Source organism: Protopterus annectens, chromosome 3.part1 (genome assembly GCF_019279795.1).
Source record: "Protopterus annectens isolate FY-2018-M chromosome 3.part1, PAN1.0, whole genome shotgun sequence".
NCBI lineage: Eukaryota > Metazoa > Chordata > Ceratodontiformes > Protopteridae > Protopterus > Protopterus annectens.
Window position 1 is genome coordinate 1,839,725,653 of NC_056732.1, and position 13,827 is coordinate 1,839,739,479.

A 13,827-nucleotide genomic window follows, 5' to 3' on the forward strand; every position below is an offset into this window, starting at 1 on the left:
GGTCCATGCATTCGTGAAGGTGTTCATAGAATGCATTTATAAAGGATTCTGCGGTCTGGGCCATATTTTCCACAGGCCCGGGGGCTTTGAAGGATTCTACCTCGGTTTTGAGGAGTGTGAAATTTGCTTTAGAGAAGTTTTTCACTGTGGTTTTCTGGGCAGGAGGTGGGGTCGGGATGTGAATATCCAGTGACATTAGTTTATGGTCTGATCTTACCAGTGAGGGATACACTTCTGGTCTGGAGCATAGTGTCCCCATGTTGGTGATGATCAGGTCTAGTATGTTTTCCCCTTTTGTGGGAGTGGTAACAAGTTGTTCCATAGCATTTGAGTTTATAAATTCTAGGAACCTTTGGGCTTGGGTGTTGGAGCTAGAGTAATGCTCCCAGTCTATGTTTGGGTAGTTGAAGTCACCCAATATAATGGTGTTTGGAGAGACCTTCATATTTTCCAGTATTCTCAGGAAGGCCGAGTGGGGTTCCTGGGTTTGGGAGGGTAGTCTGTAGCAGGCTATAAACTGGAAGGCAGTTTTACCCACTGTTAGTTGCACAAGGATAGTCTCTGATGCTTCGTGATGTGCCACCAACCTGGAGGTGTGGGTATTTTTGATGAATATTGATACTTCCCCTCCTTTTGTGGTTCGGTCCAAGTTTTGGGGCCGAAAAGCATGGTATGAGGTATAACCTGGTAGTGCTGGGATGCTCTCAGGAGCCTTGAACCAGGTTTCTGTTACTGCACAGATATCGATGTTCTCCATGCTAAGGAGAGTTTCGAATGCGTGCTTCTTGAGGTTTAGACTTTTGGCATTGAGTAGCATTACTTTTAGTTTCTTATCCCTTGTGGTACCTATGGAGGTGGGTTTGTCTTTTGAGCCTTGCCTAAAAAAGGCACTATGGGGGTAGCAAGAGCCTTTGCCAATATCTGAAAGCCCAGGGGTGAATGGTGCAAGCCATCCCTAGCGAAACATCGTGGCTTGTCGAGCATGTCATCCCAGGCTGACAGGCATCAGATCCCCTTTGAATGACACCAATACTTAAGCCAATTGTTGAAATTGATCACCTTGTCTTCATATTGTGGCATCATTCTTGGTGAGGGTAAGATGCTACTCAAGGTCAGGGTCATACAGGCCTGGGCTACATGCTCAGAGAGCTCCTCTATGTCTCTTTTCATGTAGTCCAGGGAGGTACATCTCAGGTCATTCACACCAGCATGGACAATGACTGAGTCATATTTGTACTTGCCTTGGAGTGACCTGAGTGCTTGTGTTATCTGGCGGATCCTAGTGACCGACAGGCAGCTCACTGTGACCTTCTCCTTGTTCAGCCTGGTGAGTGGGACGTCAGTGTGCCTGACAATAGAGTCACCTATTACAAGTGTATCAGGTGTGTTGTTTAGCCTTAAGGGCTGTGACTGTTTGGCACACTGGCTTTGTGCGCTATGTGTTGCATGTGTTTTGTTTTGGGGTAGCGGTTGCTTGGGTGTCTGCTTTGGAGGTCTCTGCTGCTTAGGCAGATTTTTATTTAGAGCCTCCGAGTATGTTTTTGTGTGTTTATGTGTTTGGTTTGCTGTCGTGGTAGGTCTATGTGAGACTGGAATTGTAGTGAGTGTGGTTTCCTTCTCCTCCTGACTGGTTACGCCAGTACTGAGTTGAGAGAGCTTAGCCTCCAGTTTGGCTATATGGTTGCATCTCTCACATGTGTTGGAATTTGTTGGGAGGAGGAACAGACCTGCTGTTTATGGTAGTGATGTGGTTGAAGCCCCAGGCTTACACATATGAAACAGGCCTGCTGTTTATGGTAATGATGTGGCTGAAGGCCCAGGCTTGTACGTATGAAAAAGGCCTGCTGTTTATGGTAGTGATGTGGCTGAAGGACAAAGCTTATACATATGAAACAGGCCTGCTGTTTATGGTAGTGATGCGGCTGAAGGCCCAGGCTTTTACATATGAAACAGGCCTTCTGTTTAAGGTAGTGATGTGGCTAAAGCCCCATGCTTGTACGTATGAAACAGGCCAGCTGTTTATGGTAGTAATGTGGCTGAAGGATCAGGCTTATACATATGAAACAGGCCTGCTGTTTATGGTAGTGATGCGGCTGAAGTCCCAGACACACATATGGAACAGGCCTGGTGTTTATGGTAGTGAAGTGGCTGAAGCCCCATGCTTGTACATATGAAACAGGCCTGCTGTTTATGGTAGTAATGTGGCTGAAGTATCAGGCTTATACATATGAAACAGGCTTGCAGGCCTGCTGTTTATTGTAGTGATGTGGCTGAAGCCCCAGGCTTGTACATATGAAACAGGCCTGCTGTTTATGGTAGTGAAGTGACTGAAGCCCGAGGCTTATGCATATGAAACAGGCTTGGTGTTTATGGTAGTGATGTGCCTGAAGCCCCATTCTTGTACACATGAAACAGGCCTGCTGTTTATGGTAGTGATGCGGCTGAAGGCCCAGGCTTATACATATGGTGTGGCTGATGCTATGAAACAGGCCTGCTGTTTATGGTAGTGATGCAGCTGAAGCCCCAGGCTTATATGTATGATACAGGCCTGCTGTTTATGGTAGTGATGCGGCTGAAGCCCCAGGCTTGTACATATGAAACAGTCCTGCTGTTTATGGTAGTGATGCGGCTGAAGCCACAGGCTTGTACATATGAAACAGTCCTGCTGTTTATGGTAGTGATATGGCTGAAACCCCAGGCTTATACACATATAACAGGCCTGCTGTTTATGGTAGTGATACGGATGAAGCCCCAGGCTTGTACATATGAGACAGGCCTGCTGTTTATGGAGGTGATCTGGCTGAAGGCCCAGGCTTGTACATGTCTAGTAGGCCTGCTGTTTATGGTAATGATGTGGCTGAAGCCCTATGCTTATACATATGAAACAGGCCTGCTATTTATGGTAGTGATGCGGCTGAAGGCCCAGGCTTATGCATATGGTGTGGCTGAAGCTCTAGGCTTATACATATGAAATACGCCTGCTGTTTATGGCAGTGATGTGGCTGAAGCCCAAGGCTTAAACATATCAAACAGGTCTGCTGTTTGTTAGTAATGTGGCTGAAAGCCCAGGCTTATACATGTGGTGTGGCTGAAGGCCCAGGCTTATACATATGGAACAGGCCTGCTGTTTATGGTAGTGATGTGGCTGAAGGCCCAGGCTTTTACATATGAAACAGGCCTGCTGTTTATGGTAGTGATGTGGCTGAAGCCCAGGCTTGTACGTATGAAACAGGCCTGTTGTTTATGGTAGTGATGTGGCTGAAGCCCCAGGCTTGTACTTCTAAAACAGGCTTGCTGTTTATAGTTTTGATGTGGCTGAATCCCCAGGCTTGTACATATGAAACAGGCCTGCTGTTTATGGTAATGATGTGGCTGAAGGCCCAAGCTTGTGCGTAGGAAACAGGCCTGCTGTTTATGAAAGGGATGTGGCTGAAACCCCAGGCTTATACATATAAAACAGGCCTGCTGTTTATGGTAGTCATGTGGCTGAAGGCCCAGGCTTGTACGTATGAAACAGGTCTGCTGTTTATGGTAGTGATGCGGCTGAACGACCAGGCTTATACATATGAAACAGGTCGGTTGTTTATGGTAGTGATGGGGCTGAAGGCCCAGGCTTTTACATATGAAACAGGCCTGCTGTTTATGGTAGTGATGCGGCTGAAGGCCCAGGCTTATACACATGGTGTGGCTGAAGTTCTAGGCTTATACATATGAAATACGCCTGCTGTTTATGGCAGTGATGTGGCTGAAGCCCAAGGCTTAAACATATCAAACAGGCCTGCTGTTTATGTTAGTAATGCGGCTGAAAGCCCAGGCTTATAGATGTGGTGTGGCTGAAGGCCCAGGCTTATACATATGAAACAGGCCTGCTGTTTATGGTAGTGATGTGGCTGAAGGCCCAGGCTTGTACATATGAAACAGGCCTGCTGTTTATGGTAATGATGTGGCTGAAGGCCCAAGCTTGTGCGTATGAAACAGGCCTGCTGTTTATGGTAGTGATGCGGCTGAAGCCACAAGCTTGTGCATATGAAACAGGCCTGCTGTTTATGGTAGTGATGTGGCTGAAGCCCTAGGCTTATACATATAAAACAGGCCTGCTGTTTATGGTAGTGATGTGGCTTAAGGCCCAGGCTTGTACTTATAAAACAGGTCTGCTGTTTATGGTAGTGATGTGGCTGAACGACCAGGCTTATACATATGAAACATGTTGGCTGTTTATGGTAGTGATGCGGCTGAAGGCCCAGGCTTTTACATATGAAACAGGCCTGCTGTTTATGGTAGTGATGTGGCTGAAGCCTCAGGCTTGTACTTCTAAAACAGGCCTGCTGTTTATGGTGCTGATGCGGCTGAAGCCCCAGGCTTGTACATGTGAAACAGGCCTGCTGTTTATGGTAGTGATGTGGCTGAAGCCCCAGGCTTGTACGTATGAAATAGGCCTTCAGTTTATGGTAGTTATTTGACTGAAGGACCAGGCTTATACATATAAAACATGCCTGCTGTTTATGGTAGTGATGCAGCTGAAACCCCAGGCTTCTACATATGGAACAGGCTTGCTGTTTATGAAAGGGATGTGGCTGAAGCCCCAGGCTTGTACATATGAAACAGGCCTGTTGTTTATGGTAGTGATGTGGCTGAAGGCCCAGGCTTATACATATGAAACAGGCCTGCTGTTTATGGTTGTGATGTGGCTGAAGCCCCAGACTTATACATATGAAATAGGCCTGCTGTTTTTGGAAGTGATGTGGTTGAAGCCACAGGCTTATACATATGAAAAAGGCGTGCTGTTTATGGTAGTGATGTGGCTGAAGCACCAGGCTTGGACCTATAAAACAGGCCTGCTGTTTATGGTAGTGATGTGACTGAATCCCCAGGCATGTACATATGAAACAAGCCTGATGTTTATGGTAGTGATGCGGCTGAAGCCACAGTCTTTTGCATATGAAACAGGCCTGCTGTTTATGGTAGTGATGTGGCTGAAGGCCCAGGCTTGTACGTATGAAACAGGCCTGCTGTTTATGGTAGTGATGTTGCTGAAGGACCAGGCTTATACATATGAAACAGGCCTGCTGTTTATGGTAGTGATATGGCTGAAGGCCCAGGCTTTTACATATGAAACAGGCCTGCTGTTTATGGTGGTGATGTGGCTGAAGCCCAATGCTTGTATGTATGAAACAGGCCTGCTGTTTATGGTAGTTAAGCGGCTGAAGCCCCAGGCTTGTACATATGAAACAGGCCTGCTGTTTATGGTAGTATTGTGGCTGAAGGACCAGGCTTATACACATGAAACAGGCCTGCTGTTTATGGTATTGATGCAGCTGAAGCCCCAGGCTTATACATATGGAACAGGCCTGCTGTTTATGGAACTGATGTGGCTGAAGCCCCAGGCTTGTACATATGGAACAGGCCTGCTCTTTATGGTAGTAATGTGGCTGAAGCTCCAGGCTTGTACATATCTAACAGTTCTGCTGTTTATGATAGTGATGTGCCCGAAGCCCCAGGATTGTGCATATGAAACAGGCCTGCTGTTTATGGTAGTGATGTGGCTGAAGCCCCATGCTTATACATATGAAACAGGCCTGCTGTTTGTGGTAGTCATGTAGCTGAAGCCCCAGGCTTATACGTATGAAACAGGCCTGCTGTTTGTGGTAGTCATGTGGCTGAAGCCCCAGGCTTATACATATGAAACAGGCCTGCTGTTTATGGTAGTGATGTGGCTGAAGCCCCAGGCTTTTACATATGAAACGGGCCTGATGTTTATGGTAGTAACGTGGCTAAATCCCCAGGCTTATACATATGAAACAGGACTGATGTTTATGGTAGTGATGTGGCTGAAGCCCCAATCTTATACATATGAAACAGGACTGATGTTTATGGTAGTAATGTGGCTGAAGCTCCAGGCTTGTACATATCTAACAGTTCTGCTGTTTATGGTAGTGATGTGCTCGAAGCCCCAGGCTTGTACATATGAAACAGGCCTGCTGTTTATGGTAGTGGTGTGGCTGAAGCCCCTGGCTTATACATATGAAACAGGCCTGCTGTTTGTGGTAGTCTTGTGGCTGATGCCCCAGGCTTATACATATGAAACAGGCCTGCTGTTTATGGTAGTGATGTGGCTGAAGTCCCAGGCTTATACATATGAAACAGGACTGATGTTTATGGTAGTAATGTGGCTGAAGCCCCAGGCTTATACATATGAAACAGGACTGATGTTTATGGTAGTAATGTGGCTGAAGCCCCAGGCTTATACATATGAAACAGGCCTGCTGTTTATGGTAGTGATGTGGCTGAAGCACCAGGCTTGGACATATAAAAAACGGGCCTGCTGTTTATGGTAGTGATGTGACTGAATCCCCATGCATGTACATATGAAACAGGCCTGATGTTTATGGTAGTGATGCGGCTGAAGCCACAGGCTTTTGCATATGAAACAGGCCTGCTGTTTATGGTAGTGATGTGGCTGTAGCCCCAGTGTTATACATATAAAACAGGCCTGCTGTTTATGGTAGCGATGTGGCTGAAGGCCCAGGCTTGTACGTATGAAACAGGCCTGCTGTTTATGGTAGTGATGCAGCTGAAGGCCCAGGGTTTTACATATGAAACAGGCCTGCTGTTTATGGTAGTGATGTGGCTGAAGCCCCAGGCTTGTACGTATGAAACAGGCCTGCTTTTTATGGTACTGATGCAGCTGAAGCCCCAGGCTTGTACATATGAAACAGGCCTGCTGTTTATGGTAGTGATGTGACTTAAGCCCCAGGCTTGTACATATGAAACAGGCCTGCTTTTTATGGTAGTAATGTGGCTGAAGGACCAGGCTTATACATATGGAACAGGCCTGCTGTTTATGGAAGTGATGTGGCTGAAGCCCCAGGCTTATACATATAAAACAGGCCTGCTGTTCATGGTAGTGATGTGCCTGAAGCCCCAGGCTTGTAAGTATGAAACAGGCCTGCTGTTTATGGTAGTGATGTGGCTGAAGGCCCAGACTTGTACATATGAGACAGGCCTGCTATTTATGGTAGTCATGTGGCTGAAGGCCCAAGCTTGTACACATGAAACAGGCCTGCTGTTTATGTAGTGATGTGGCTGAAGCCCCAGGCTTGTCCCTATGAAACAGGTCTGCTGTTTATGGTAGTGATGTGGCTGAAGGACCAGGCTTATACATATGCAATAGGCCTGCTGTTTATGATAGTGATGCGGCTGAAGCCCCAGGCTTGTACATATGAAACAGCCCTGCTATTTATGGTAGTGATGTGGCTGAAGCCCCAGGCTTGTACATATGTGTTAAGAGAAAAAGTTTTAAAACATACTGTTATTTGTCTTGTTCCTCTTGTTGCAAAGTGAACATGTTATTTGTTGGGATATGCCTATCAAAGATGGGCCTCATCTGTGAACAAAATGCAGCATTGCTTATGAACCTGAATAATAACTGTTTTCTGCATTTCAGAATAAAGAGATTTAGTTATAGCTTGGTTAAGCCTGGGATAACGACGCACGACCAAGTAAACGTTAATTTACTGAAGCAGGCTGTGTGTCCTAGAAAATTTGAGCTACCATTGTTGAACTGAACATTTTGTACTTCTTGAACATTCTGTACTAACTGTTGGTTTGAGGTAATTTTTGATAAACATGTTTACCACAGGTGTTTTTCCATAGCCAACTGTCAACGGTCAGAAATGTAACAAAAAGTTGTTTTGCTTGCAGTATAAAAGTTGATGTCAGTAAACAATTTGACCAGAGGAGATCATCTTGGCCAACATGCTGTGTAATCTGGTTAGCTGCTAATAAAGAAGTTTTTCATCACCTGAGGCAGATGTGACTTGTTTGAATTTTTCTTCTGACATTTTGGTCCTTCGGAACGGAAACCTCTACAAAGATATGGATCAGACCGACAGAGAGACCGAAAAACCTATGCAGGTGAGGGTTTCTCATCTTAAGATTCCCTCGACTGAAAGCCGTCTGACTGATTTGTCTTTGAAAGGAGGCCGGCCGCTCTCTGATCCCTATCTGAGGGACGGTTTCTGAACGAAAAGGGGAAACGGAGTCTCATCTAGTTCAGGTAGGATGAAAAATAAATTTTCTTTTAATTTAATTTAACCTTGTCGACAAGGGTTTTTATTTTTAGTTAAGGGTGGGTAGGATTACTTGTTAAGATTATTTTGTTAGGATCACCCGTTAAGATAGCCCCATTTTATAATAAGCCCTGTAAAATAACTTTGATACAGTCCTAAGATAAGAAATCTAGGGGAAACATGGGTTCGAGTTGCTGCAAGTGTGAGAGTGATGTCTGTTTAAATGTTGATGCTACGTATATGAAAGGTTTAAACAAAAATAATGTAAAATTTTTGAAAAAGTGGAAGTTGAAATATGATTTTGATGGTACACTGAATAAGAATGCCTGTGGAAAATTGGTTAGAGATTTGAAAAGAGATGCGGGAACTAGAACTAAAAAGCAAAGACAATTGGGATTTCCCCAAGCACAAAAATGGTTAGAAGAAGCAAATAGACGAGCTATAAAAGAAAAACAGTGCTAGGAAAAAGAAAAAATAAATCAAAAGGGATCACTGGTGCCAAGTGTAAAAGTAGCTTTATTTTTAGATAAGGAGGATGAGCATACAGTTTGTGCGGTACAAAGGCAGGCAACTGCCCCACCGTATGGGGAAATTGCTGCTGCCGTACCGGCAGAACCTCCTCAATATCAGTCTGAAGATGTGGGATCTGTACAGCAGGGTGGGTTATTGGCTGCTCAAGGAAGTGTTGTGACCCCTCCAATTTACCTGCAAATTCCTGTAGTACCCAAGGTTGCTTTGCAACAGGTAGACCAACCTATGCAGTTAAGGTCAGGACCAGCAGGGCAAAGACGTTGGGCCATTAAACTTTCTCACTACTCAGAAGTTCTTCCCTTAATACAAGTTGCAAACCCACAAGCAGGGGATGTTGGACAAGAGCCAACTATTTTAGTTTATCGTCCCTGGGCAAGAGAGGATATAAAACGAGCTACGGATGGTATTCCTCATCCCAAGGTTAATTTCCAAAGGTTTTCTGAGGACATAGTTGGTATGCATTTAAGTTATCATCTAAATGGTTTAGAAGTAGAGCAAGTAGTGCGACAAATTCTGGGTCCAGATTGGCACTTAGTTTGTGGTACTTGGACATGTAAGGCAGATGATGGCACTACATTAAAGCATAATTCTGGGGTGTTAGACACGCGAGTCACTGATCTGTTAAAGAGAATTTCTGATAAGTGGCGTCCAAGAGCAGATTGGACAATAATAAATCAGTGCATCCAAAATGATGATGAATCTGTAGATCACTATATTGTAAGATTGACAGAAGTGTTCAATAACCATTGTGGAATGATGATTCCGCAGGATCAGACCAATGATAGTCCGTATGAACAGCAATTGAAAAATGCTTTTCTTAAGGGTTGTAGGGCTCCGATAAGTAGTTTTATAACTAAGCATATGGTAGATCACAGAACATGCAGACTGCAACCTTTGTTTGAATATGCACGGCATGCTGAGCGACATTTCAATTTAAAAAATAAAAAGAAAGTACAAGTGTTAGCAGTAGGGGATGATGGTGGTATATTCTTGGTACAGGACCAAAGGGGGTAAGGGCGCCATGGTGGCGTAAAAAAATGCGGGGGCCCGAAATGGGACACGTTAAATAAACCGGGTGGACATTCAGAGGAATATGAGGGGAGGTTAAAACATGGAGATTTTTTTAAGTGAGGTAGACATGGGCACTTCGCTGCCGACTGTGAAGAGTGGCAATATCCCCCACAGCTTACAAACAAGGGCTCCACATGACTATATGATAGTAAAGGAAGGTGCCAAATTCATTATTGTGATTATTGTAGAGAAGAAGAAAGTGAGAATGATTGTGATGATGATGAGGCAGACACTCTCTGCGATGAATGTCAGAACACTCAGAAGGAAGGGCGGGATTGTGGCTGTGAAGTCATAAACCTGGCAAATTTGGGTATTGCTATGCATCTAGATCAAAAACCCATGATAGAGATTTTGGTTGAGGGACAGAAAGTGGAGTTTTTATGTGATTCAGGTGCATCACGTACACTTTTGGGTCCAGCAGTTCTGCCTCCGAACTGCGAGACAGACGAGTTTGTCCTTGTGAAAGCGGCAAATGGGAAAATTTATAAGGAACCACTGTCACATCCTCTATTGTTCACAGATCCGCAAACAAACCAAACTGTTAGGTGTAGGGTAATTATATCGAAAGTTTGTCCAGTTAATTTGCTGGGAAGAGATTTGATGCATTTGTTTGGAACAGCGGCAATTCTCACACCTAAAGGTATTGAGGCGAAAAGGTTAGCAGATGGCTTGGTGGTACAGGGAGTACAAGACTTGTTTTACTGGTATAGCCAGGACTTGATTTCAAACGGTCTGGGGAGGGTTGATACAGATTTGATCAACCTAGCTTTAAGCAAATCTAGGAGCGGGTCACCGCAGGTTGCGGCGCACTTACATTGTACAATGTTCTATAGAAAGGCCCCTGGTCCGGATAAAGAATTTGAAAAAGAATTCTTTAAGCACAAACGTGCAAGGATAATTTTTAATGATATGTTTTGGGATACGCAAGGTAATACAGTAGTGACCTGTACTTTAACCAAGGAAATGAGTTCTTTATATCGCTGAGGTTATAGCCCACATATTTCAATTACTAAAGCGGTGGGGACACATTGGGTAGATTTGGCGAAAAAGGTAATGAATTGGAACACAATGTCTGAAAGTCAGTTGAAAGATCAACAGATCCAGGTATAAAGATTAAATTGGGTGATTTGGGCACAACCAAGTGTGCACCTCAGGGATGACAAAACAGAAATGGCATGACAAATCCTCCTAACTCAAGAGGAAGATAGTGCGTTAAGTGTCTTACCTGTAGATTTATGGTCAAAAGGTAAAGGGGATGTAGGACTGATGAAAACAGCAGGTGAAGTTTGTATAACTCCAAAGTCAGGTTTTAGACCTCGTAAGCACCAATACCCACTAAGTAAACAAGCAGAGGAAGGAATTAAGCCAGTCATTGAGCAGCTAAAACAGGTAGGAATTCTTGTTGAATGCCCAGATTCGCCCTGCAATACTCCATTGTTTCCTGTAAAGAAACCGGATGGGTCATGGAGGTTGGTTCAGGATTTACAAGCAGTTAATTCAGCTGTGATCCCAAGAGCACCGGTGGTCCCTGACCCCTATACATTACTTAATGATTTACTACCTCAGCACAGATATTTTTCTGTCATAGATATAAGCAATGCTTTTTTCTCCATGCCACTACATAAGGAGAGTAGATTTTGGTTTGCATTCACTTATCAAGGTAAAAGATACACATACACCAGATTGCCACAGGGTTATTGTGAGAGTCCGACAATATTCACACAAGAAATGGCTGCGAATTTAGCTCAGTTTGTTCCCCCAGAGGGAAGCCAGGTTCTGTTGTATGTAGATGATATTTTGTTGGCCACACCCACGCAGGAAAGTTGTAAAAGGGATACCCTTGCCCTTCTTAGTTTTTTAGCTGAGCAAGGACATAAGGTAAATAAGGAAAAGTTACAATTGTGGAAAGCACAAGTAAAGTACTTGGGTTATTTAGTCTCGCAGGAAGGTAGACAATTGGAGAACAAAAGAAAACAAGCAATTCTTGAGGCACCTATGCCCACAACTAAGCGGGAGATGATGTCCTTTTTAGGTGTGACTAATTTTTGTAGAAGTTGAATCCCTAATTATGCTGAGGAAGTAGGGCCATTGACCGCACTGATCTATGATACTCCCATGGCGGCTAAGAATAATATACAATGGACAAATAAGGTAATACAGGCATTTATTACAATTAAGGAATTGATAGCAGGATCCTCTGTTTTGGGTTTTCCGAACTATTCTAAGCCGTTTATACAAATGGTTGATTGTAAGGGAGGATATATGACTTCGGTTCTGGTACAAGTACATGGGGATAAACAGAGACCGATAGCTTTCTACTCCTCCAGATTAGATCCTATTGCAAGGGCATTGCCGCATTGTGTTCAAGCTGTAGTGGCAGCCACCATGGCAGTACAAGCCTCAGCATCATTAGTTTTGTTTCACCCATTACAATTGCGGGTTCCACATTCAGTAGCTACTATACTTTTGCAAGATAAGATAACCTTTTTATCCCCTAGTCAACATATTTCATGTATGACAGTGCTGCTGATACAGCCTCATATGACCATAGAAAGATGTACTGCTCTTAATCCGGCAACACTTTTGCCGACTCCAGAAGAAGGTACTCCACACATTTGTTTAGAGAGCATTCATGACAAAGTGCTTCTCCGACCAGATTTAATGGATATTCTGTTGGTAGATTCTGATCTCGTTTTGTTTGTAGACGGATCAGCAAAGAAAGACACTGTAGGAAAAACACTGGTAGGGTATGCAGTCACCACAGAAACTGAGGTTTTGTAGGCAAAAAGATTGTCAAACATTTATTCTGCACAAGCAGCTGAGTTGGTGGCTTTGACTCGAGCTTGTACCTTAGGGGAGGGTAAAAAAGTGACAATTTATACAGATAATCAATATGCTTTCTCCACTGTACATGTTTTCGCTCAACAATGGAAGAATAGGGGAATGGTTACTGCGACAGGCAAACCAATAAATCACAGAGATTTAATTTTACAGTTGTTAGATGCAGTGCAACTGCCACTTCAGATAGCGATATGTAAATGTTCCGCACATAACAACAAAAAGATCCTGTCTCCAGGGGAAATGCCCTTGCTGATATGGCTGCAAAAAAGGCAGCTCAAGAACATGATTTGCTTTTACATGACAATGATTTAGAGCCCAGACACCTCTTAGACTTAGAGACACTAAAAGTAATGCAAACATTGACAACACAGAAGGAAAAATGTCGTTGGGTAAAATATGGTATCACTCAACAGGATGGGTTGTATAGGGCATCAGATGGCAAAATGGTATTACCCTCAAACCTTTTTAGGTATGTGGCATTGGTTAGCCATGGACCTGCCCATGTAGGAGTACAGACAATGATTCAAATAGTGTCTAAGGTGTTTTGGTGTAAGGGTTTTTCAACTTATGCAAAGCAATTCTGTTTATCTTGTTTATTATGTGCAAAGTATCATGCTCGGGGGGGGGGGGAGTTAAAAAGTCTCAGCAGGCATTCCCTACCCCTCCATATCCATTCCACACACTCTGTATGGACTTTATTGAATTGACACCCTCAGAGGAAAAAAGGTTCTGTTTAGTCATTATTGATGCTTTTTCTAAATGGGTAAAAGCTTTTCCAGTGAAGCACCCGAATGCACAAACAGTAGCAAAGCTTTGACTACAGAAATAATTCCCCGATTTGGTTTACCAAGACGCATTTACAGTGATAATGGGTCTCATTTTGTTAACCAGATTGTTCAGAAGTTGGGTCAAGTGTTTCAAATTGATCTTAAATATCATTGTGCTTACCATCCGCAGTCAACTGGACTGGTGGAAAGACACAACGGTGTCTTGAAGACTAAGCTCCACAAACTGATGGCAGAAACACATAGATCATGGACTGCGTGCCTTCCTTTGGCACTCCTGTTTATGCAAATCTCACCCTCCTACAAAGGACTTACACCATTTGAACTTTTGTTTGGGAGACCATATTACGTCCCGCAGTGGCAAGGATTGTTGCCAGCGGAACGTGAGGGGGGTGAGGATCTAGCGGATTATATGAAGAAGCTGCTAAATGTCAAATCTCTTGTAACCAATGACTCCTTTGCAGATTCCAGAAATGAAACCTTGTTAAGCGTGGCACCCGGGGACTGGGTGTGGATCCAAATTGTGAAGA

The 13,827-nt window shown here is 43.9% G+C and overlaps 1 protein-coding gene across 1 annotated transcript in view; it reads left to right on the forward strand.

Moving 5' to 3' along the window:
* The first annotated feature begins 4,910 nt into the window (after positions 1–4,910).
* The window catches only part of LOC122797905 (zinc finger protein 585B-like), a 90,018-nt gene continuing 81,101 nt past the window's right edge, over positions 4,911–13,827 (forward strand). Inside the window, exon 1 of the mRNA XM_044066424.1 lies at positions 4,911–5,388. Within this exon, the coding sequence (XP_043922359.1) occupies positions 4,911–5,388 (478 nt within the window). The remainder of the gene's footprint in view (positions 5,389–13,827) is intronic.